This window comes from Neophocaena asiaeorientalis, unplaced genomic scaffold (assembly GCF_003031525.2).
Source record: "Neophocaena asiaeorientalis asiaeorientalis breed wild unplaced genomic scaffold, Neophocaena_asiaeorientalis_V1.1 scaffold256, whole genome shotgun sequence".
Classification (NCBI taxonomy): Eukaryota; Metazoa; Chordata; class Mammalia; order Artiodactyla; family Phocoenidae; genus Neophocaena; species Neophocaena asiaeorientalis.
The window spans coordinates 4,329,706-4,348,857 of NW_020185324.1; the positions used below are offsets into that span (position 1 = coordinate 4,329,706).

Below are 19,152 nucleotides of genomic sequence, written 5' to 3' on the forward strand. Positions count from 1 at the left end.
TTAAACTGCGTTGCCTTGTTAAATGGTCAGCCTCCTCCACTAAATCAAGGGTGGGGAGGCAGTCAAAGTTAGTTTCCATAGACAGCCACCTGGAGAGTTTATTTAAGAATGCAGATGCAACCATCTTACCCCTAAAAATTCCAACTCAGTAACTCTGGGGTTTGCATACAGAAGCTCTAGAGTGTGAATTTTGAATAGGCACCCGGGCAATGTTCTTGGGCAGATGATTCTTGGAATCTTCTGTTGTCAGCTATGTGAGCATGACAGCCACTTCTACGTCTGTGTATTTTACACAAAAAATGTTAAAAGAATGAATGAATGAACAAATGAATGAAACAACCTCAATTTCATCCTCTGTAAAAGATCAAGTTGGACTGAATGTTCTCTAAGCTTTCTCTTGGTTAAACTTCTCTTTATAAAGTTCAGATTATTTCACCCAAGACACTGTGTTCCCTGCAGCTTTAGTATCCAAACCATACACAACACACAAAGCCAAGCACACAAAACCACCAGGGAGACCCACTGAAGAGGATTTAGTCCATGCTAGTACTTAAAAATGCCACAGGAGTCGTGAACAACCATACTTTCAAAACTATCAATGTTATCACAAGCTAGAGATACAAAGAGAGTATACACTCACGACCACGTGAATTCAGTCTGTCTCTATCATGAGCATGAGTGGCTGACAGGCAGCACTGTCAGGGCTGACAAACCCTTAAGTTTGGGAATTAGGGAGCTAGGCATTGCGGAAAACCAGAGGCCAGAGAAGGTGCTGGGGTGTTAAGCCCCTTCTCCTGCTATGAGGAGAGGGCACAGACTGTTAGCGCTGTCAGTGCCCCCTGACTCTGCTCCAGACATCTCAGTGGAATCTTTGGACATAAAACACTGACTCTCCTCTCCCTGAGAACGCTGCAGGTTTTGAGAGGCAACTCCAGCTTCTCATAAGAGCTATGGCCTGAGAAAAATGAAGTCTCCCAATACTTATAACCTCTCAGCATTTCAGAGGAAACGGCTGGCTATGGCTGCCAAGATCCAGCAAATATTTAGTTAGCTTGGAAAGAATGGGTGCTCATTTTCCAATTCTCACAGATTTCTGTATGCCCAGTTCTTTTTATTAAAAACTTCAAATCCAGAGATAAAGTCAAGTGGCACTCCAGGCTCTAAGCATTCATCTGTATCCCAGGGAGCAGAACCCAGAATCTAAACAAACAAAAGCTTAATCAATAGAACTCATGAATTTCTTCCAGGAATAAGACCCAACATAGCCGAAGAATAAGCAGAGGGGCTCCTCACTGTGGTTTTCTTTGGGCAGATATTTATGGGTAGGGCAGGGGAATGTTCCCTCAGTTGACTAGGGACAGAACACTATGGCCCATGGCAAATCCTGCCTGCTGCCTTTTTTGTTTCTTTTTGTATGGCCTGTGAAATAAGAATGTTTTTTACATTTTTAAATAGTTGACAAAAATCAAAAGAAGAAAAATATTTCATGACATCTGAAAACTATAGGAAATTCAAATTTGCGTCCATAAGTAAAGTTTTATTGTAACACAGCCATACCCATTTGTTTGTATACTGTCTATGGCTGCTTTTGAGCTACAACAAAGTTGTGTAGTTGAGACAGAGATCATATGGCCCTAAAAGCCTAAAATACGTCCTATCTGGCCCTTTGCAGAAAAAGTTTGCAGACCCCGGGGGTAGAGGATATAAGAGTTGACCTTCCCATGCATTTGAACTAAAAACTAAAAAAATATGTATGCGCAGTTAAATTACAAAACAAACACCTGTTTAACCTAACACATGGGTCAGGACATAAAACACTGTTGGTCAGCACCCCAGGAGTACTCTGGGTTGCCCTTTCTTCCTGACCAGAGTTCATCAGTACCTGGACCTTTGTGGTAGTATATTCCTTGCTGTTGTTTATACTTCTGCCCCCTAAACTCCATATTTGAATTTTGTTTGTTTTTGAACTGTGTATAAATAGAATAACACTGTATATTTTCTTTTCTGTCTTGTATTTTCTTTCAACACAGTTCATGAGACTCAGCTCTGAATTACTGCATGTGGCTGCAGGTCTGTGACTGCCTTTGCTGCACTGCATTGCATTTCATTACTTTAGCACAGTTCACTTATTCTTTTTACTGTTGGTGGACAGTTGGGTCATTTCCAGTTTTGGCCATTGTAAATAGCATTGGACATCTTATAACTGAGCCACCATTGACTCCCAAGAGAGGAATGGAATTGTTGGATAGCAGGGTATGTGTATCTTCAACTCTACCAGTTAATGCCACACCGTCCTCCAGAGAGGTTGGACCAAATCACCCTCCCACCAGCTGCGTCCCTCTAGGGAGTAGAGACAGTTTGTGTCTTGTCAGTCAGCACTATTTTCACCTCCAAAGCCTGGACCACATGAGTTTGCTGCATGTTCCCCCAGCACCTTGAAGAGCCAGATGAGGGGCATGGGAGCCATCATCCCTTCTGCTTTGTATCTTCCGTGAACATAATTCTCAAGTCTTAAAAATTCAGTGAGAAAACTGTCAATTTTCTAAGAATAATCCTTGAGATAACGTGATGTCTTTTATTTAGAGTGCTGTGCTTGGCTCATGGGGCAGTCAGATGTGTGAATGTCCTGACAACCCTTTCCCCTTCCCTGTCCCCTCGGGATGGGAGCTGAGGAAAGAAGCCGATCAGACGCGACAAGGAATCAGGGAAATGATAACTGCCCCTTTCTCCTTTGGGAAATCAGAGGACTTAAAGGTCAGGGTATTCGTTCACAGGAAGCTGATGCTTGTGTCTTTCTTGGCAGGGTTTTAGGAAAACTGGGCAGAAAGGGCCCACTCCAATGGCCAGCATGCCGAAACCCCATCACCTGGAGGACCGTGCACTAGAGGCATTTCTGAAGCATGATGCAGCACTACATTGAAAAGGCACAAATAAACCCCAAACCCTAGCACACATTTATCCAGTTTTTGAAGCAGATTAATAGAATAACCAATAAAACATGTATAAAAGCTTTAATTAAATCTGATGAAATAAAACTTCATGTTTTATTTATGGACACTCCCAACATGTAAAGGATTCAGGGACACATTCATTTTTACTGCCATTTCGTCCTCATATCTATAATTAAATCCAGGCTGCAGCTCTGGCCCAAAGCGATGCGTCATTTTAAAACTGGCCTTGGACACTCCCTCCCCCACCCCCATCTGCTTTTAATTATAATTACCAATCCAATATGACTGAGGCGGATGGTAAAACTAAACAAAATAATAAAACAAACAAACAAAAAATGGTTGTTGCCATCATGTTTTAAAACGAAATGCTAAAGGAGGATTTCAGGCAGGTGGGCGCATCCTCTATTTCCAGTTTTATTATGTACCAAGTGCACAATCCCTTCATTTTACTTACGACATAAAAAAAGGACTTCATGAAACAAGACAAAATAACTTATGATTATATGAAACATAACTGTGACAAATCACAAAACTATACATATTAATAGAAAAAAGTGTACCTAATTCTTTAAAAGATTTATGACAATAAGCACCAGATGTGCCCCTAGAGTAAAATCAGCCCCATATCCAGTATGATATATGCAGTTCACTTCTCTACGTGAGTGTATATAACTATGTACAAGAATCTGTGTGATTTATGGGAAACAGATTTCCACTTTTTCCCCCCAAAGTGCTTTATGTCAGCAACATTACACAGGATGCTCTGCTGTCTGTACAAAATAAATCTCTTCTTTCCTACACTCGCCATCTCTCCAATGAGTGTTTTTTTTTTCTTTACTCATTGCAAAAAAAAAAAAAAAAAATGTAACCACAGAAATTCCACACCACCAACAAAAAGTGCCATTAAAAATGCTGCTATAAGATGACATGGTCAAAACAGTCAAATAAAATACCAAATAATTAAATTGGACATTTACAATCACTATTCCCAATATTTCAAGGCAACTGGGAAGCAAGGTTCTTGGATAGGGGGTTGAACACTTACCTCTGTTCTAGTATGCTAATGTGCTTGACAGCTGCTAATTTTAAAACAACAGAACAACACCAAAGCGAAACTTTGCTGTGATTGACTGAACACCTTCTGTTCATTTTGGAATCACCTAAATAATTTGGGGTAGACATGGGTAATGGGAGATACCCCACAGGACTAGTAAATATTTAAATAATATTTAGCAGCTGATCAGAGGCTAAATTACAACTTACATTTTGATGCAGTCCCTTTAGGGAATTAAGACAATGCAGCAAATGAAATGTCTCTAGGCATACTGATTTTTCTTTTTTAATGTAATAGGATAATTGGCTTTGCGCTGTGTGTATTTTCACAAGCACCAGTCTTTTAAAAGAGGGGAATGACAATCTCTCTTCAGATGTTTACGAAAATGCTTACATATCAAGAGTTAAAAAGACCAGGAAATGGAAGGAAAAGAGTTTTTGAAGTTTCTACTTTTACTGCTACAAACATAATGATGAAAGCATATATAAATCTTGTGCAGTGTGAAAGCAAAAGCAAGCAAGGAACAAATTTTAAGGTCAGGTGAGATTCTGGAATCTCAGGGCAGCGTGTGTTGTCTCCAAGGAACCTGGAGGTGTCCTGTCCTGGGGCCCTAAGCTCAAACCTGCAGCTGAGGGGAAACATGGAAGGGGAGTGAGGGGCACCCAGCCTTGCAGGCTGCACTGGGCCTGTTCCCTCTCCCAATTCCTGCTGGGGAAGGAGGCCCCGCAGGTGCGCTGCTGTCTGGCACCCTCTGGTTCCCTCGGGCCCCAGCGAGGCCAACGGGGAGACTACAGATGTGCACGAGGATGTCCTCCAGCCAAAGTTTCTGAGGTTCAGCTTCTGGCTTTGTCCTCCTAACCTGTTTTCACCTGAAATTATAGCAAAAGCCACAGGCAGGCAGACAACATCAGCTGCAGTAACAACCTTGCCTTTCCATTTTTTTTTCCTCCTCATCACACAAATGAAATGTGTTTTGAGTTCCCTGTAGAGGCTCCAGGATTTAGAATGAATAGATTGTCTCTCTAAGATACCAGAGCTTTCCCTTCTCCGCAGGGTGTGACAAAGGACATGGTCCCTGTTTAGGCGAAGTGACACAACCCACAAAGCCTGCCAGAGGGGTGGGACTTTGTGTGCCGTCTGAGAACTCATGTGGAAAGAAAGCCTGACGTGAATTCTTTTGTAAAGCAGAGCAGATTTTTGTAAAGTGAATGACTTGTCTCTTTTGCAGACATGGATGTCTGCGTGATGGCTCTCCTCAGATCAGAGCCCACTGGCCAGAGAAACTAGACTGACTGAGTGCACTGTCAGAACGGACCCTGCACTTTGTTCTTTATTCGGCTGATTCTACTTCGTGTCAGAATGAAGTCCGGAATCAGGCAGAACACTACCGACCGTGCGGCCAGACGGGAAGGACATGTCTGTCAGGATAAAAACTGTCACCGGATCCCAAGTCTGACACCAAGCTGTTTAATTGTCTTGTTGAAGATTATAATTATCCCAGTTTGACAAATAGCATTGTTTCATTTTCCCTCAGAGAACATTTTTAAAGAGAGAGAAAAGAAATCGTGAGAGGCGAGAGTACTGTAATGTCAGAATCTACCAGGTGTTTTTGGGTTTTGGCAATTTTTATAGCCTATGTCATAGGACTCTGGATCTTTTTAATAACTTGGTAAAGGCGTCACAGAAAATGGCATCCTATTCAGGTTTGAGATTAAATGGCCGAGAGCTCTGGGTAAATTCCAGGCCCTCAAAACAGAGTTTCAGACAGAAAGGTTGCCTCCTTCTGGCCACCTTTCCAGAACTGTCCCCTCTACCTGCCTTTGGCCAGACCTTGCTCAGAGGTGGTGAGCAGGCAATGGCGGGTGGTGGGCATGTCTGAACCACAGTCAAGAAGAGGGTGAGAGCAATGCAAAAAGAGGGAGAGAAGGAAGGCAAGGGAGCAACAGACAGACAGGTGAGGGGAGATCCTAACGGAGGGAGCAGAGGCTGTACAAAGTAGCCAGACATCAGGCATCTCTAGTTTGGTTTTCTGAGAACCCAGGAGCACACGTCCGTGTGTCCCTGCTCTCACAGCTTCTAGCAGGTCCCTGGGCAGAGCACCAGAGCGGAGGCCATGGGTGAGCCCGTCAAGTGACCTTTTCCTTTGAAAAATGTCTTCGAGGTGGAGCCGCTGAAGAGTCAACCCACGAGGGTCTCTGTGGCAGCACTGGGAAGAGGGTGGCCTACCCCATGTCCCTCAGGTAGCCTTTGCTAATGCAACAGTAACATTCCGGGCGCTCACAGGTGCTGCAGGGTGCGGGCAAGCAGAGCCACAGCGGAGGCAAGATGTACATAGCTGGGGGCATTAAAATAATTATTTCCATCCAAAGAACAGACTTCTAAACATTGTTTTCCTTTAAAAAGTAGACGTAAGTAACAAGTCTTTAAAATCAAAGAACTAAGATAGGTTGCATGAATATAAAACAAGCTGTAGTGCTTCTCAAGGGCCTGTGCTTGACAGAACTTTCTCATTTTGCTTTTGGAGAAACACTGAAAGCAAATGGTTAGTGTGGGAATATCTAAGAGGAGAGAGGCAGCCAGCTCACTGGACGGCAGGCCGGCGCTGGGAAACCTGGGGTCCTCCAAGAGCTGAGCCCACGCTGTGCTTTGGAAGTGGGTTCCCCTTGCTGTGCCTGGCTCTTGGGTGGGATAGTTCACTGTGCTTCTGGCAATTTGGGTCGCCCTTCCTTGTTTGGAGTTTCAGCAAATCCCCAAATTACACTTTCACGTGCACATCATCTCACTGGTGTCCTTTGAAGGTTGGCAGCCAGGGAGTAACAGGTATTCGGTAGAGTGAGACTCTGAATTCCCTTTGAAAAGAGTCCTGCTGGTCACCGGCAAACCCAGGGAGAAAAAGGAACAGCTGCAAACACACCTACAAAGCCCAGCTCTGACCATTCAGCCCTGCCCTCCAAAGACACACCTGGGACTTGGCAGGTTCCGCTGATTCGCTTGACATCCTTTTTCTTACAGTCTGTGAAAGTATAAGAAGAAAAGGTGGCAAGGAACAAAAGGACTCTGGATGCCAGTGGTAGTGGAGGCCAGGGGAGCTTTTAGCCTTCAGTATAGACAGAGGAGAGCTGGCTAGGACAGCGATCCACAGCGCTGATCTGCAAGAACGTGGTGTCTTCAGGTCCACTGCGAAGAGACTCCCCAAAAAGGCTTGAGGAACCCGAAGGTAGATCACACACTGGAAGAGAAAGAGCGCACAAGTCAACTGCTACCTTGTCGCAGACGCCGGGCTCGCAGGGAGCAAATGCTGGCTGGGGCTGAGGAGGAAACGGTGCCGGGCCAGGCCCTTCAGCGGGTCTCCCCGTCCTCGGTCTCCTCAGGTGGGGGAAGAGGCTGATGTGCAGGCAGGTGGCTAAAATAGGACTTGGCACAAGAGATGGGCTGAGTAGCAATGAAAGTGAAGCTCTGTAGGGAAGAGTGAGGGCGGCCTCAAAAAGGAGGTGATATTACGGTTGAGCCATAAAAAAGGATGGGATTCTCACAGACGGAGAGATAAAGAAAGAACATTCCAGGAGGGGGAAAGAGGGAGCGAAGACAGAGAGGGGACACGTGGGGCCAAGTGTGCTGGCAAAGCTCAGGTACAGAGCATGTAGGGAGACATGTGAGGAGGGCACATGAGACGTGAGCGCAGGTCCGGAGAGTTCCATCAGGCTCAACTCCTGCAGGCTTCGAATGCCTTGCGGAGGACAGTCGACTTTATTCTCTGGGAAACTACAAACTACTGAAGGTAGCTGAACAGGAAAGTACCTTATTTTATCCTTCATTTTTGGAAGGCAATGGTTACGGTAGCTCGGAGGGCAGAATGGTAAAGATAAGGAGCTGACTCAAGGAACTTGTTGGAAGGCTGTTGCCTAAGTCTGGGAGGACATGATGGCACCTGAACGAGGGTGCTGGAAGTGGGGCTGGAGAAGGGCTGGAGAGGAAGATAAGAGGAGAGACATTTCACGGGCAGACCGAACAGGATTTGATGTGGTCATGTGCTGGGTCAAGTCTAGTCCAGGCTGGTCACGGGAAACCCACCTGATCTCACCTGCTTGTCTGCCCGAGTGTCTAAGTCACAGACACCAACACACCTGTAATGCCCGAGTGAGCTGAGAAGGCTCTGTGGAAAACGTCAAAGCCAGCCTGGCCCATAGACGTGGGGACCAGGCAGTCCTCGAAGGAAGGCACCACACTGCAGGAGCTGCTAGGCGGCATGGTTCTCTGAGAGTCAGGGTAATGTGGGGGGCAGAATGTCTGCAGCTGCCCATAAAATCCTGAAATGCAAGCATGGCATTGAGCTACTGCAGGGCACAAGTTCAGAAGATCATTTCAACCTGGCTAGACCCTCACTCAGCCTGGCTTCATATGACAAAATGCCTTTAACCCTTAAGCCCACCTACAAAATCTTCTGACCAAGCATCCATAATGTACTACCTGAGCAGAAGCTCTTCTACCTCCAGGGGCTTTTTATTTCTTGCTCTAGTACCTGAAGCTGAAGGGCTTCACACCTTCCCTAGACTCTCCAAAGAGTCCTGGACACTGAAGGCCTGTCCTTCAGGGGACATTCCTACCCCATGCCCTCTCACCAGTTTTTAAGTGCATCTTCCTTAACTTCTTTTATTTTATAGTCTGTTTTCCACATTTCGTAAAAACCCGAATAAAGCTCTTAACAATGCTCAGCTTAAAAAATGCAACATAGATCTATCCATCTGTACTTCCAACAGATACATTCATACACATTTATATTTTTTCTTCCTCATTATTTTGAATAGGTACACAGTATCTCATAGTCAGATATGCAACCATTTACTTAACTATTATTATTGCTGATCTTTGCAGTAAATAGAAAAACTGGAAGTGAATAAACAATATAATGAAGAAATATGTGGAAAGATTTCTTAATATTTGAAAATAATCAACATTTTGCTAATCTTGTTTCATTTATCTTTTCAATTTTTTTCTTACTCAATGGAATTTTTCCCTTGGGGTCCTATGTGGTCCTTTTCTATGATTCTCCACACCTTCCATGATACCTTACCATTTCCCTCTTCCTCCTTGTCTCGTAATAAATTTAAGTAAAAGATTACTTTCTGGAGTATACGGTTTTAAAAATATAATGAAATCTTCATTCAATACCTTATTTCATGGTACCTGTTTCCTCAGCTCTAACATGTGAAAGTCACTGTCTATTTCACTGGGTGATCATGAAGATTAAGCAAGTCATTGGATAAGGAAATCCATATATAACATTTGAAAGTGCTTTATGAATGTCAGTTATTGATATCATGACTCTGTTTCTGGTGAAAAAAACAAGGGATTAGTAGAGGAAGTGTCACCAGGGTTCCTTCCACAAACATTACACGATGGTGAATACAGAACTAATTCATGGACTTTGGAGCCCTAGTCCTGTGTGCTTTCCTCCTCTAGAACTGCTTCTTCTTATGGAGTCACCTATCAAGAGGTAGGGAAGGTGCTATTTGGGTTGGGTTCTTTTTAGCTCTCTTTAAGTACAACTGAGGCACACTAACACATCCAACCTATTATGCTCACACCCTTCTCATTTCTGATTAGTACTCCCAAGGCAGACTACCCTTGGCCAGGAGGCTTGTTCTATGGTCGCTAGGAATATCACCAAGGAATGTGTGCTGAACTGCTCACAAAGCCACAGACCAGCCCTCTAGGAGCTTATGATACAAGACAGAGGATGGATACAGATTTATGAACAGGGTACACTCACAGTAGAAAACAAAATAACATTCTTTGTAAGTAAACAGTAGTATACTTTATGTAGAATCAAGAGAAAAATCCATATAAGGTTTGGGAGGAAGATTAAATTCATGTTAGCAGTATAGACTAGGAAAAAACATAAGGAAGTTCCATGTCAAGGCAGGAGAAGAAAGAATGGAAAACTACTGGCTCTTCTCTTTTTGATGCCCTAAGTCTTCTGCATGGACTCAGTAGGCAGACGGGCAAAGGACCCAAACAGATCACTCAGATACGCATATAATTTATCAACCAATATGGACAACTGGCAATTCTCTAGCTGTTAAAGCAATAAAAGTCAAGACAATGATAAAATACCATATTCTACCTATCACATTAGCAAAGATTTCTGAAAGTCATTCTTGGTGCTGGACTGAGACTGGTGACAAAGGCACCTGTGCAGAGTGTGCAGACATTGCAAAGGAGTATAAGCCTCTGTAAATCACTTGACAACCTGCATCAAGAACCTAAAAGTGTTCATACTTCTGGACAGGGGAATTTTTCTTCCAAGAATGTATCCTAAAAGTGTATTCTGAAAAACAGAAGAAATTCTGCAAGAGGTAGTCATCACAGTGCTAGCTGTCATAACAGAAAACCAACAGAGGAGGAAAAATGGCCACCCATAAGAGAACGGTTGAACAGTGGCACATTTACCTGATGGGAATGTTAAGTAGCCATGACAACAGTATTTACAAGGAGTTAACATCGTGGAAAGACCATTATAAGGTTCAGTTGGAAAATAAAGCAAGATACAAAACTGAATAGGGAGACTGGGTTCAGTTATGTGGAAGACTATGTATAGGACAGATTGCAAGGCAACATATTTATAGTTGTCTTTGGGGTTTTTTTGGCTTTATGTTTTTCTGAATTTTAGTATCAGCGAAGGACAAGTACTTTGGAGCCAGACTTCCTGGGTTCAAATCCTAGCTCAACTGCTTACCAACTGTGTAGTCTTGGTGAATTATTTAGCCTTGCAGTATTTCAGCTTTCTAATTTGTAAAACGGGATTAAAAGTAGTACCTAGGGGCTTCCCTGGTGGCGCAGTGGTTGAGAATCCGCCTGCCAATGCAGGGGACACGGGTTCAAGCCCTGGTCCGGGAAGATCCCACATGCCGCGGAGCAACTAAGCCCACGCGCTACAGCTATTGAGCCTGCGCTCTAGAGCCCCGTGAGCCACAACTACTGAAGCCTGCTAGCCTAGAGCCTACGCTCCACAGCAAGAGAGGCCACCACAATGAGAAGCCCACGCACAGCAACAAAGACCCAATGCACCCAAAAATAAAAAAATAAAAATAAAAAGTAGTACCTATACCTTAGTGAGTTATTATGAAGATTAAATTGAGTTAATATTTACATATTATACAATATAATCGGAGAATATAATTAATATTTATATAATATATTTTAATAACACAATTTATATATGTTTGCTAAATAAGACAAATAAAAAAGTAAAATTACATCACAATAATGTAGCTCTCAAAAGTAAAATGTTTATTAAGAGAAATAAAATTTTCAAAAGGGCAACAAGTAAGTCCTTCAACAATAACCAAATGTAAGAATGGACAAGGCAGTGGGCATGTAGCTCACTTCCAGTTCCCAGGTGGAATCCTCTGGAACATTCTTGGCCCTCGGGACCTGGGCTATATACCTCTTTCCCATATTGGTTCCTAGATCCTTCACTAATTTACACACATTCTGATTTCTTCACTTGCCCCCATGCAGGCTCACAACAGCAACAAACTTGAGTGGGCTGAAAGACCTGGGATGTGCAGTTTCATTTGGGAGGTTTCTTGGACTGATCTTGACTTTGGGTACCCAGTGGCCAGGCACATGTAATCACGGCATCACCATCAGGAGGAAAACATTACCAGGAACCATCACAGTTGGTTTATTAGAATGTAATGTTGCCTCACTGAACAAAATAGACAATATTTGCTATTTATATCCCTATGCTGGCTCTGTTCATGTTTGTCACTCATATATACCCTGATAGCATTCCTCAGTGTAATATTAACCTTCCAGGAAGACAGACTCCCACAACTCCCCACATAGGGACATTGATCATTCAGGTATGTCAGGGACAGTGATAGAGACTTCCACTGGCCTTTTGTGAAAACCAATTCATTCTCTCTTTCCTGTCTTCTCCCTGCTTTGAAGACATGGCAGGAATTTCACATGGCTTCAATCTACATTTGAGTGCTGTAAAGTGTAAGGTACAAAAGGTTCATAATGCAATGAAATACACCCGGTGAAGTTAAATAGTAAACCCAACATCCTGAGCTCCATCTCCCAGTTTCCCCTGTCCATCTGGGTCTGAGTGAGAGGGCCGAGTGAACTGTAGTTCCTGCCTGTGGCTTTCTTGGCTGACACGAGAAACAGTCAAAACCAGAATGGCCCCACAAGCATGTTTTACCACTCTCACAGCCAACTCAGGAAGAGAAAATCCTCTTTATTAAATCCCTCCCTTCAAGAAGCCAGTTACTAGAGATGCCAAATACACTGGTGTGGATGACTGTGGTCACTCAAATCAAAGAGCTTTAACATAGCCTCTTCCCACAGCTATTTCCATAAAACTAACATAATTTTAAAAGATTCCATTAGGATCTTGCCACACACAAAAAACCAGAGAAAGCCGAACTCATTTTCTGATGAATGGCTCCTGTATTCCAGCTGCTGAATTTCATGTAGTAAGTTTGGAAGGAACACTACGTCAAGGACCCAAAGCAAAACGCAGCAAGATGTTAACACATTTCGTGGGCATAAAACATAAGAGTGATGGCAAGGTCAGCCAATCTGTCAGTCAGTCAGTCAATGACAGTTACTGAGTACCGGTCAAGGTGCTTTTGGAGAGACAAAAGAACTAGAAGATAACACCTTGTCCTTGAGGATTGATAATGCAGTTGGAACAAGAACACATACACTTATAGTAGCAGAAGAATGCACGCATAAGTTTATGTTGGCAATAAATATTAGTCATCACATTTAGTTAGAAAATCACCCCTCCCCCATTTTAGAAGTTATTTTACCTCCAAGAATGGAGGAGGAGAAGAGGAACTTGCAGATAAACTGACTTTACTCAAGTTGTAGCTCCTGAAGGTCAAGGAGAATCATTCCTCCTCTTGTCAGTTTTGGGAAGTATTTTTCCCTTCTAAAAACAAACTTGTTTTTCTAATTATTAAAATATTTTGAATTAATTGTACCAACTAGAAAATGTAGAATAGTATATGCAAAGAAAAGAAAAATTATCTTTATTCCTACAATTCAGACCTAGCCAGATATATACACACAAAACTGGAATGTTATACATATTGTTTTGTATCCTGTTTTCTCCCCTAATATTACCTATGAGCTCACAGAGTATTAAAAATCATTCTTTTTTTCCCAATAAATTTATTTATTTTATTGTTATTATTTTTTTGGTTGCATTGGGTCTTCACTGCTATGCACGGGCTTTTCTCTGGTTGAGGTGAGCAGGGGCTACTCTTCGTTGTGGTGCGCGGGCTTCTCATTGCGGTGGCTTCTCTTGTTGTGGATAACTGGTTTTAGGCATGCGGCTTCACTAGTTGTGGCACATGGGCTCAGTAGTTGTGGCTCGAGGGCTCTAGAGCGCAGGCTCAGTAGTTGTGGCACACGGGCTTAGTTGCTCCACAGCCTGTGGGATCTTCCCAGAACCAGGGCTTGAACCCGCGTCCCCTGCATTGGCAGGCGGATTCTTAACCACTGCACCACAAGGGAAGCCCTAAAATTCATTCTCAAAAACCTCTCCTCTTTACTTTGTCATGTGGGGTCACTGACAGCTCTGTGATGATCCGTTAGATCAGGAGTTCATGGTTACTCTTGCTGCTTAATGATGATGAAGTAGCCCCATGAAGCTGAGTGTGGATTTCCTTCCCAACGTGGAAGGGGAGTGGAAAAAGTTAGAGGAGAAAGGAAGCACATGACTAAATACAGTAATGGAAGGGTATTCTCTAGGGCAGCGCTGTCCAAGAGAACTTTGTGTGTTGATGGAAATGACCTCTATCTCACTGTCCAATACAGTACCTGCATGTGGCTACTGAGCGCTTGAGATGTGGCTAGTCAACTGAGGAACCAACTTCTACATTTTATGTAGTTTTAATTAATTCAAATTTAAATGGCCACATGTGGCTTGTGGCTACCGTACTGGACAGCACAACTCTAGGGATATCTGCATTCTCAGGTTTAACAGATTTTCAGTAATGTTTCTGATTAAATTCCTAGAGAAAAAACATATGACCCACCAAGAGTTTAAATAAAAGCCAGATAATGATTCTTAGACTCCTGGCGTTCAAGATAAGAAGTATATTAGACTCTTTATTACATTTATCTTTCCTTACAAATTTACACTCTAGTCTTGGTAGAAGGAACCAGAGTATAAATACTTCAATAAATAAATAATGGTCACCCAACTCACAGCCCTCATGAGGGCTGATGCGCATTGTTTTAAGCTAAACTTCCAGGGCAATTCAGTTCTCCTGCAGGAACCACTTTCCTTTCTGGAAGTAAGAGAAGGAAAAGGAAACACATCAGCCACTTTCTTTCCTGCAGACTCTGGGCCTAGCTCACTGTGTGTATGGAAGTGGCAACAGCATAGGTGGGTCTCCAATTTCCCTACCACTTGATGATGAAATAAAGTTCAATACACAGGCTCTACCTTACACTTATGGGTAGAGATGAATACCATCAGCCTAAACTTTGTCAAGGTGCTATGTCAGGAGCTGTGCCCCTAATGGGTTTGTTTATATACATAGCAGATGGCTTTGCAAAACAAATTCTTGTTCTCCTTTATGGTGAGGCTGAGAACCACCACCAAACTCTGGGCACCAGGAAAAGAGTTGGATGGACAACATTCAGAATCAAGACTGACCCTTTCCTGCGGTAGGTTCTGCCCAGACCATGATGCCAACTTATAGATGCAGACAGCCCACCTGTGAAGCCCATCACAGGCATCAGGAAGGGCCCCCAGAACTAATTCCTCAACCAGAGTGTGGCCTGATCAGGCTGGGCAGGACCCTTTGTGAAGCTCCTTGGAAACAATGCTGAGAGCAATTGCTTCCCAAGACCCCTCAATATCTTCAGACAAGAAAGCCCTTCAATTCCCATGTGATCGGAGAGCATCATTTTAGGCATCCAGGCCAAACACTGTTGTTTTCAGATACTGCCCGCATCTCAGGAGTCATCTGTCCCCTCGACCTTTCAGAAGAAACACTGGCTAAGCATGTGCTTGCCTTTGTTATTGTATTTTTATAAAATGGGGGTTCACAGTATCTACTTCATAAGGTAACCTCAGAGATTAAAGAGGATTAAGAGATGACCCGTGTGAAGGGCTGAGCATGTACCTGCACACATCACTCTACAAATGTTTCTTTTCACTTTTCTTCCCTATTCTTCTAATAACACAAACATTTCAACTTTTATGCCTTCATTTAGTCGACAGCTATATGCTAAGCACTTACTCGAGCGCTGGAGACACAGTGGTGCATAAAACATACTCCATGCCTTCTTGGAGTTTATGTTTCAGTGAGAAAGAAAGATAGACATACAAATCAGAAATCAAGTAATACAATTTAATATTATATGTGACAATAAAAAGGAAATTTTCTTTAAGGAATATATAGAGATGCAACTCTTTTCTCTAGACTGCATTCAAGATAGGAAGAGGAAAAAGCTAAAATAAAAAAGAAGTTTGGGCACTCCCAAAACTTTTAAAAAAGAGTAGTGATTATGGTCCCTTTTGTTTGGTCCTGTCTGGTGAGGGTAGATATAATTAGGAGGTCATCCCATAGCTCTGCTGAGGACCAGCCCTGGCAGAGTGGGTTTTCTTTTTTTTGCCAGTGGTACTGATCAATTCGTGCCTGGGTAGGAGAATAAGCAGATGTCAGTGACAGAGGCAGAGCTGGCAGTGCTCAGCTTTTTGGCGGTACAGCTGTTTGCTAGCCAAGTGGAAGCAGGGATGTATGTTTATGAGCTTTACAACTCTTAACCATTTTTCCACAGAGCCTATAATTTTGTCGGTTACTTTAGGAAGTGTAGAGTTTTGGGCCTCAGTCATGATTGCTGCATGTAAAGGGGCATGGATAAGCCTAAGTGATGAACGAGAGGGCTCAAATCAAAGAGTTCCAGGGACAGGGACACAGAAAGAAGATGCATGGCCTACTCCCTTTCGCTACCCTTATTTCTTCTTCTCCAACACTCCTATGGCTCTTTGTGCGTTCCCTTGTACTCTCTGGGGACCCTTGCACTCCCCCCTTTAAATACCTTCTGCAATCCATGATACAAGCCAATGAGCAGAAAAGAGAAAAAAATAGATAAGTCTCTGGTAAAGCTCTTAAAGGCTCTAAGAATATGATCTCTGGCATCCCATCTTCTCAGCATGATTTAATGACCTCCAACTTTACTCAGAGAAAGGCCCAGGGAATCATACACTTATTACTCACATGGTACCTTTTTAAAAAACTTAAAAAAACTCCTTCTTAGGCAGCCTCTGATATACCTGTCTTATAAGTAGGTGATTCAAACAAATGTTCTCATTTTATAGACAAAGAGATGGAAGTTGAATCACATGCCTTTAAACCAATACTATGGTTATATGTTATTGTGCAAATAAGAGAAAAGTGGAAAATTCATACAATCATTTTAATATTTAAAAACATCCAGCTATTTGCAATTATTCATGGCTCTAGCCTTTATCTTAAAACAAATGGGGAGCAGAGCTAAAACAGTCATCACATACTTTTCTACCAAGTCCAGAGTTTTCTCATTTACAGTCCCTTTGCTTTGGCATTTTTATAGACATTTTGATTAGTGTTACACCAACCCCTCAGAGAATTCTTTCAGAAGGAAGGAGAGGAACTAATATTTATTTGCTCTGAGATAGGCATTATCTTAGGTGTTTTAAATAGAAAATCTTCATTTTTACAACTTTTTAAGAAACTGAAATATAGTTGATTTATGATATTGTGTTAATTTTAGGTATACAGCAAAATGATTCAGATATATATATATTTTCAGATTATTTTCCATTATAGGTTATTACAAGATATTGAATATAGTTCCCTGTGCTATACAGGAAATCCTTGTTGTTTATCTATTTTATGTATAGCAGTTTGTATCTGTTAATCCCATATTCCTAATTTACCTGTCCCCCACCTTTCCCTTTGGTAACCATAAGTATGTTTTCTATGTCTGTGAGTCTGTTTTTGTTTTGTATATAGATTCATTTGTATTATTTTTTAGATTCCACATATAAGTGATATCATATAATATGTCTGTCTGATTTACTTTACTAAGCATAATATTCTCTAGGTTCATCCATGTTGCTGCAAATGGCAATATTTCATTCTTTTTAAGTTACATCAACTTTTGAGTTAAGTAATATTGTCCCCAGTTTACAGACAAGGAAACAAAAAAGTTCAAATAACTTACCTAAATCCTCATAGCTACCAAGTTTCAGAACCAGGACTCAAACTCTGGTCTGTTTGGTAACAGTTCATAGAGACTATTAGGGCTTAAGCTCACAGACAAATCATTTCAAACAAAATCTTGCCATTTGTGTTGAGGTCCCTCACTGCCAGATTATAGGCAAAGTTACTCAGACTGGATCAACATTTCATAAAATATATACATTTTCATTAGGGAGAAAAGCATTGAATTAATTAACAAAATTGATGAAATTACCTAAACACTGAAAAATTCGAAAAACCCTGAAGAGTAGAAACAGAGACATTTTGGAAATTTCTCTTGGCCAATTTTCTGATTTAGTCACTATTTTATTTCTATCCATTGCATGAACCACCTGGATCTGGGTTCAAAGCCTGGATAACCCATTAACCAACTGTGTGTCTTTGCATAAATTATTTCCCTTCTTGAGCCTCATTTTCTTTTAAAATAATATCTATTTTATAGGGTTGTGGAAAACATTATACATGAGAGCATTTATAAAAGCATCTAGTGCATTCCCCAGCATGTAGTAGGCCCTCAGTAAATAGTAGCAATTATTACTACCTTGAAATAAGCTTAGCTGTATTTGTAGATTCTGTATAATGCATATGCAATTCTTAAGCAGTTTATCTCTCATAACCCACCACCCTTAGGTATAAAATGATGCTGATCTTGGAAGTGAAGCCTCCACAGTTTGGTTGTCATTTTTCCCCTTAGCTCCTGGTCTTGGCCAACAACCTCAGCCAGGTCTTCATGTAGTCAGAACTCTACTAAGCTTCCTCCCTGGAAGTGATGGAGAAACCGACTCTTCATTTTAATATGGAGTCTATAAATGGGGAAGCTACAGGAACAGCTCACAGACTGTGTTAGCAAGACAGATTTTTCTTTGGGCTGAGAACTAAACCAGCTTGCAAAGCACTCGAGCTATTTAAGACTGACATTTAAGTAACTACTGTACTAAGAAAAAGGAAAATAATGGAAATAATAACCCTGAACATTCCATTTGGCACATTCCTTTTGAAGGAACCAGGTTACAGTGGTTAGAAAGCTGACCAGTGGAGCAACCTCCTGGTCCCCTAGCCCCTGGTCAGATGGGTTGCAGCAAGTGGGCTTCAAGTTAGACAAGTCCACCTGGTTCCAAGAAGTGGGGCCATTTTCTACAGCTTCTACCACTAGCCTGCAGGCCACAGAGAGATGCATTCTGCACACTCTGGGTGCTCTCCTCTGCTAGTGCACCTCACAGAACCTCACCTGGTCTGAAGCAAGCTGCTAACAGCATTTATTACTGTGAGCCACACTCGCTCTCCAAGTTGTATACCTGGGGTAGGGGAAGAGGAAGATGGTCTGCTACTGATGTCTGCAAAGTTTCAAATAAGGGGATGAGAGTGGGCAGAGCATTTTGCTGAAAAGGGCAAAAAGGAAATGGGAGAAAGCAGAGTGAGAAGGAAGGCATGTATAAAACCCTTTTGGTTAAAAGATGTAATCGATTTTCATTAAAATATCTTCAACCCAACCAAAACACTAATGCGTGGTGGCCTGTGGCTTCCAAATTCTCAGAATGATAAGCTGCCGAAGTAAACTAATTGCAATGTGTCTCAGTAATTGCCGTGTGTGGGTATGTACAGTTACAGTAAAATGGTTCAGTGAATCCTGATAATGACAATGCACGTATGGCAATTATATAAAACAGAGATGCTCAAAACCAGAAGACCCAAAGATTCTTAAGATGGATATTAAAGCCAGCTTTGCCATTTACTGGCTGTGTGGCCTTGAGGAAACCATAGCCTCTCTGAGCCTATGAGTCTCTATTGATAAAAGGGGGAAAATAATACTATTGTGGCAGCATGATCCTCATGATAGGGAGGGGGAGAAGCACAGGGAACAAACGGA

The 19,152-nt window shown here is 42.2% G+C and overlaps 1 protein-coding gene across 2 annotated transcripts in view; it reads right to left on the reverse strand.

Moving 5' to 3' along the window:
- Nucleotides 1-2,994: 2,994 nt before the first annotated feature.
- GLIS3 (GLIS family zinc finger 3) overlaps nucleotides 2,995-19,152 on the reverse strand; it is a 493,473-nt gene continuing 477,315 nt past the window's right edge. For both annotated transcript variants that reach the window (XM_024734311.1, XM_024734310.1), the window contains 2 exons: nucleotides 8,130-8,312; nucleotides 2,995-7,234 (listed from right to left, as the gene is read on the reverse strand). In XM_024734311.1, the coding sequence (XP_024590079.1) occupies nucleotides 7,098-7,234; nucleotides 8,130-8,312 (320 nt within the window). In that variant the 3' untranslated portion in view covers nucleotides 2,995-7,097. The remainder of the gene's footprint in view (nucleotides 7,235-8,129; nucleotides 8,313-19,152) is intronic.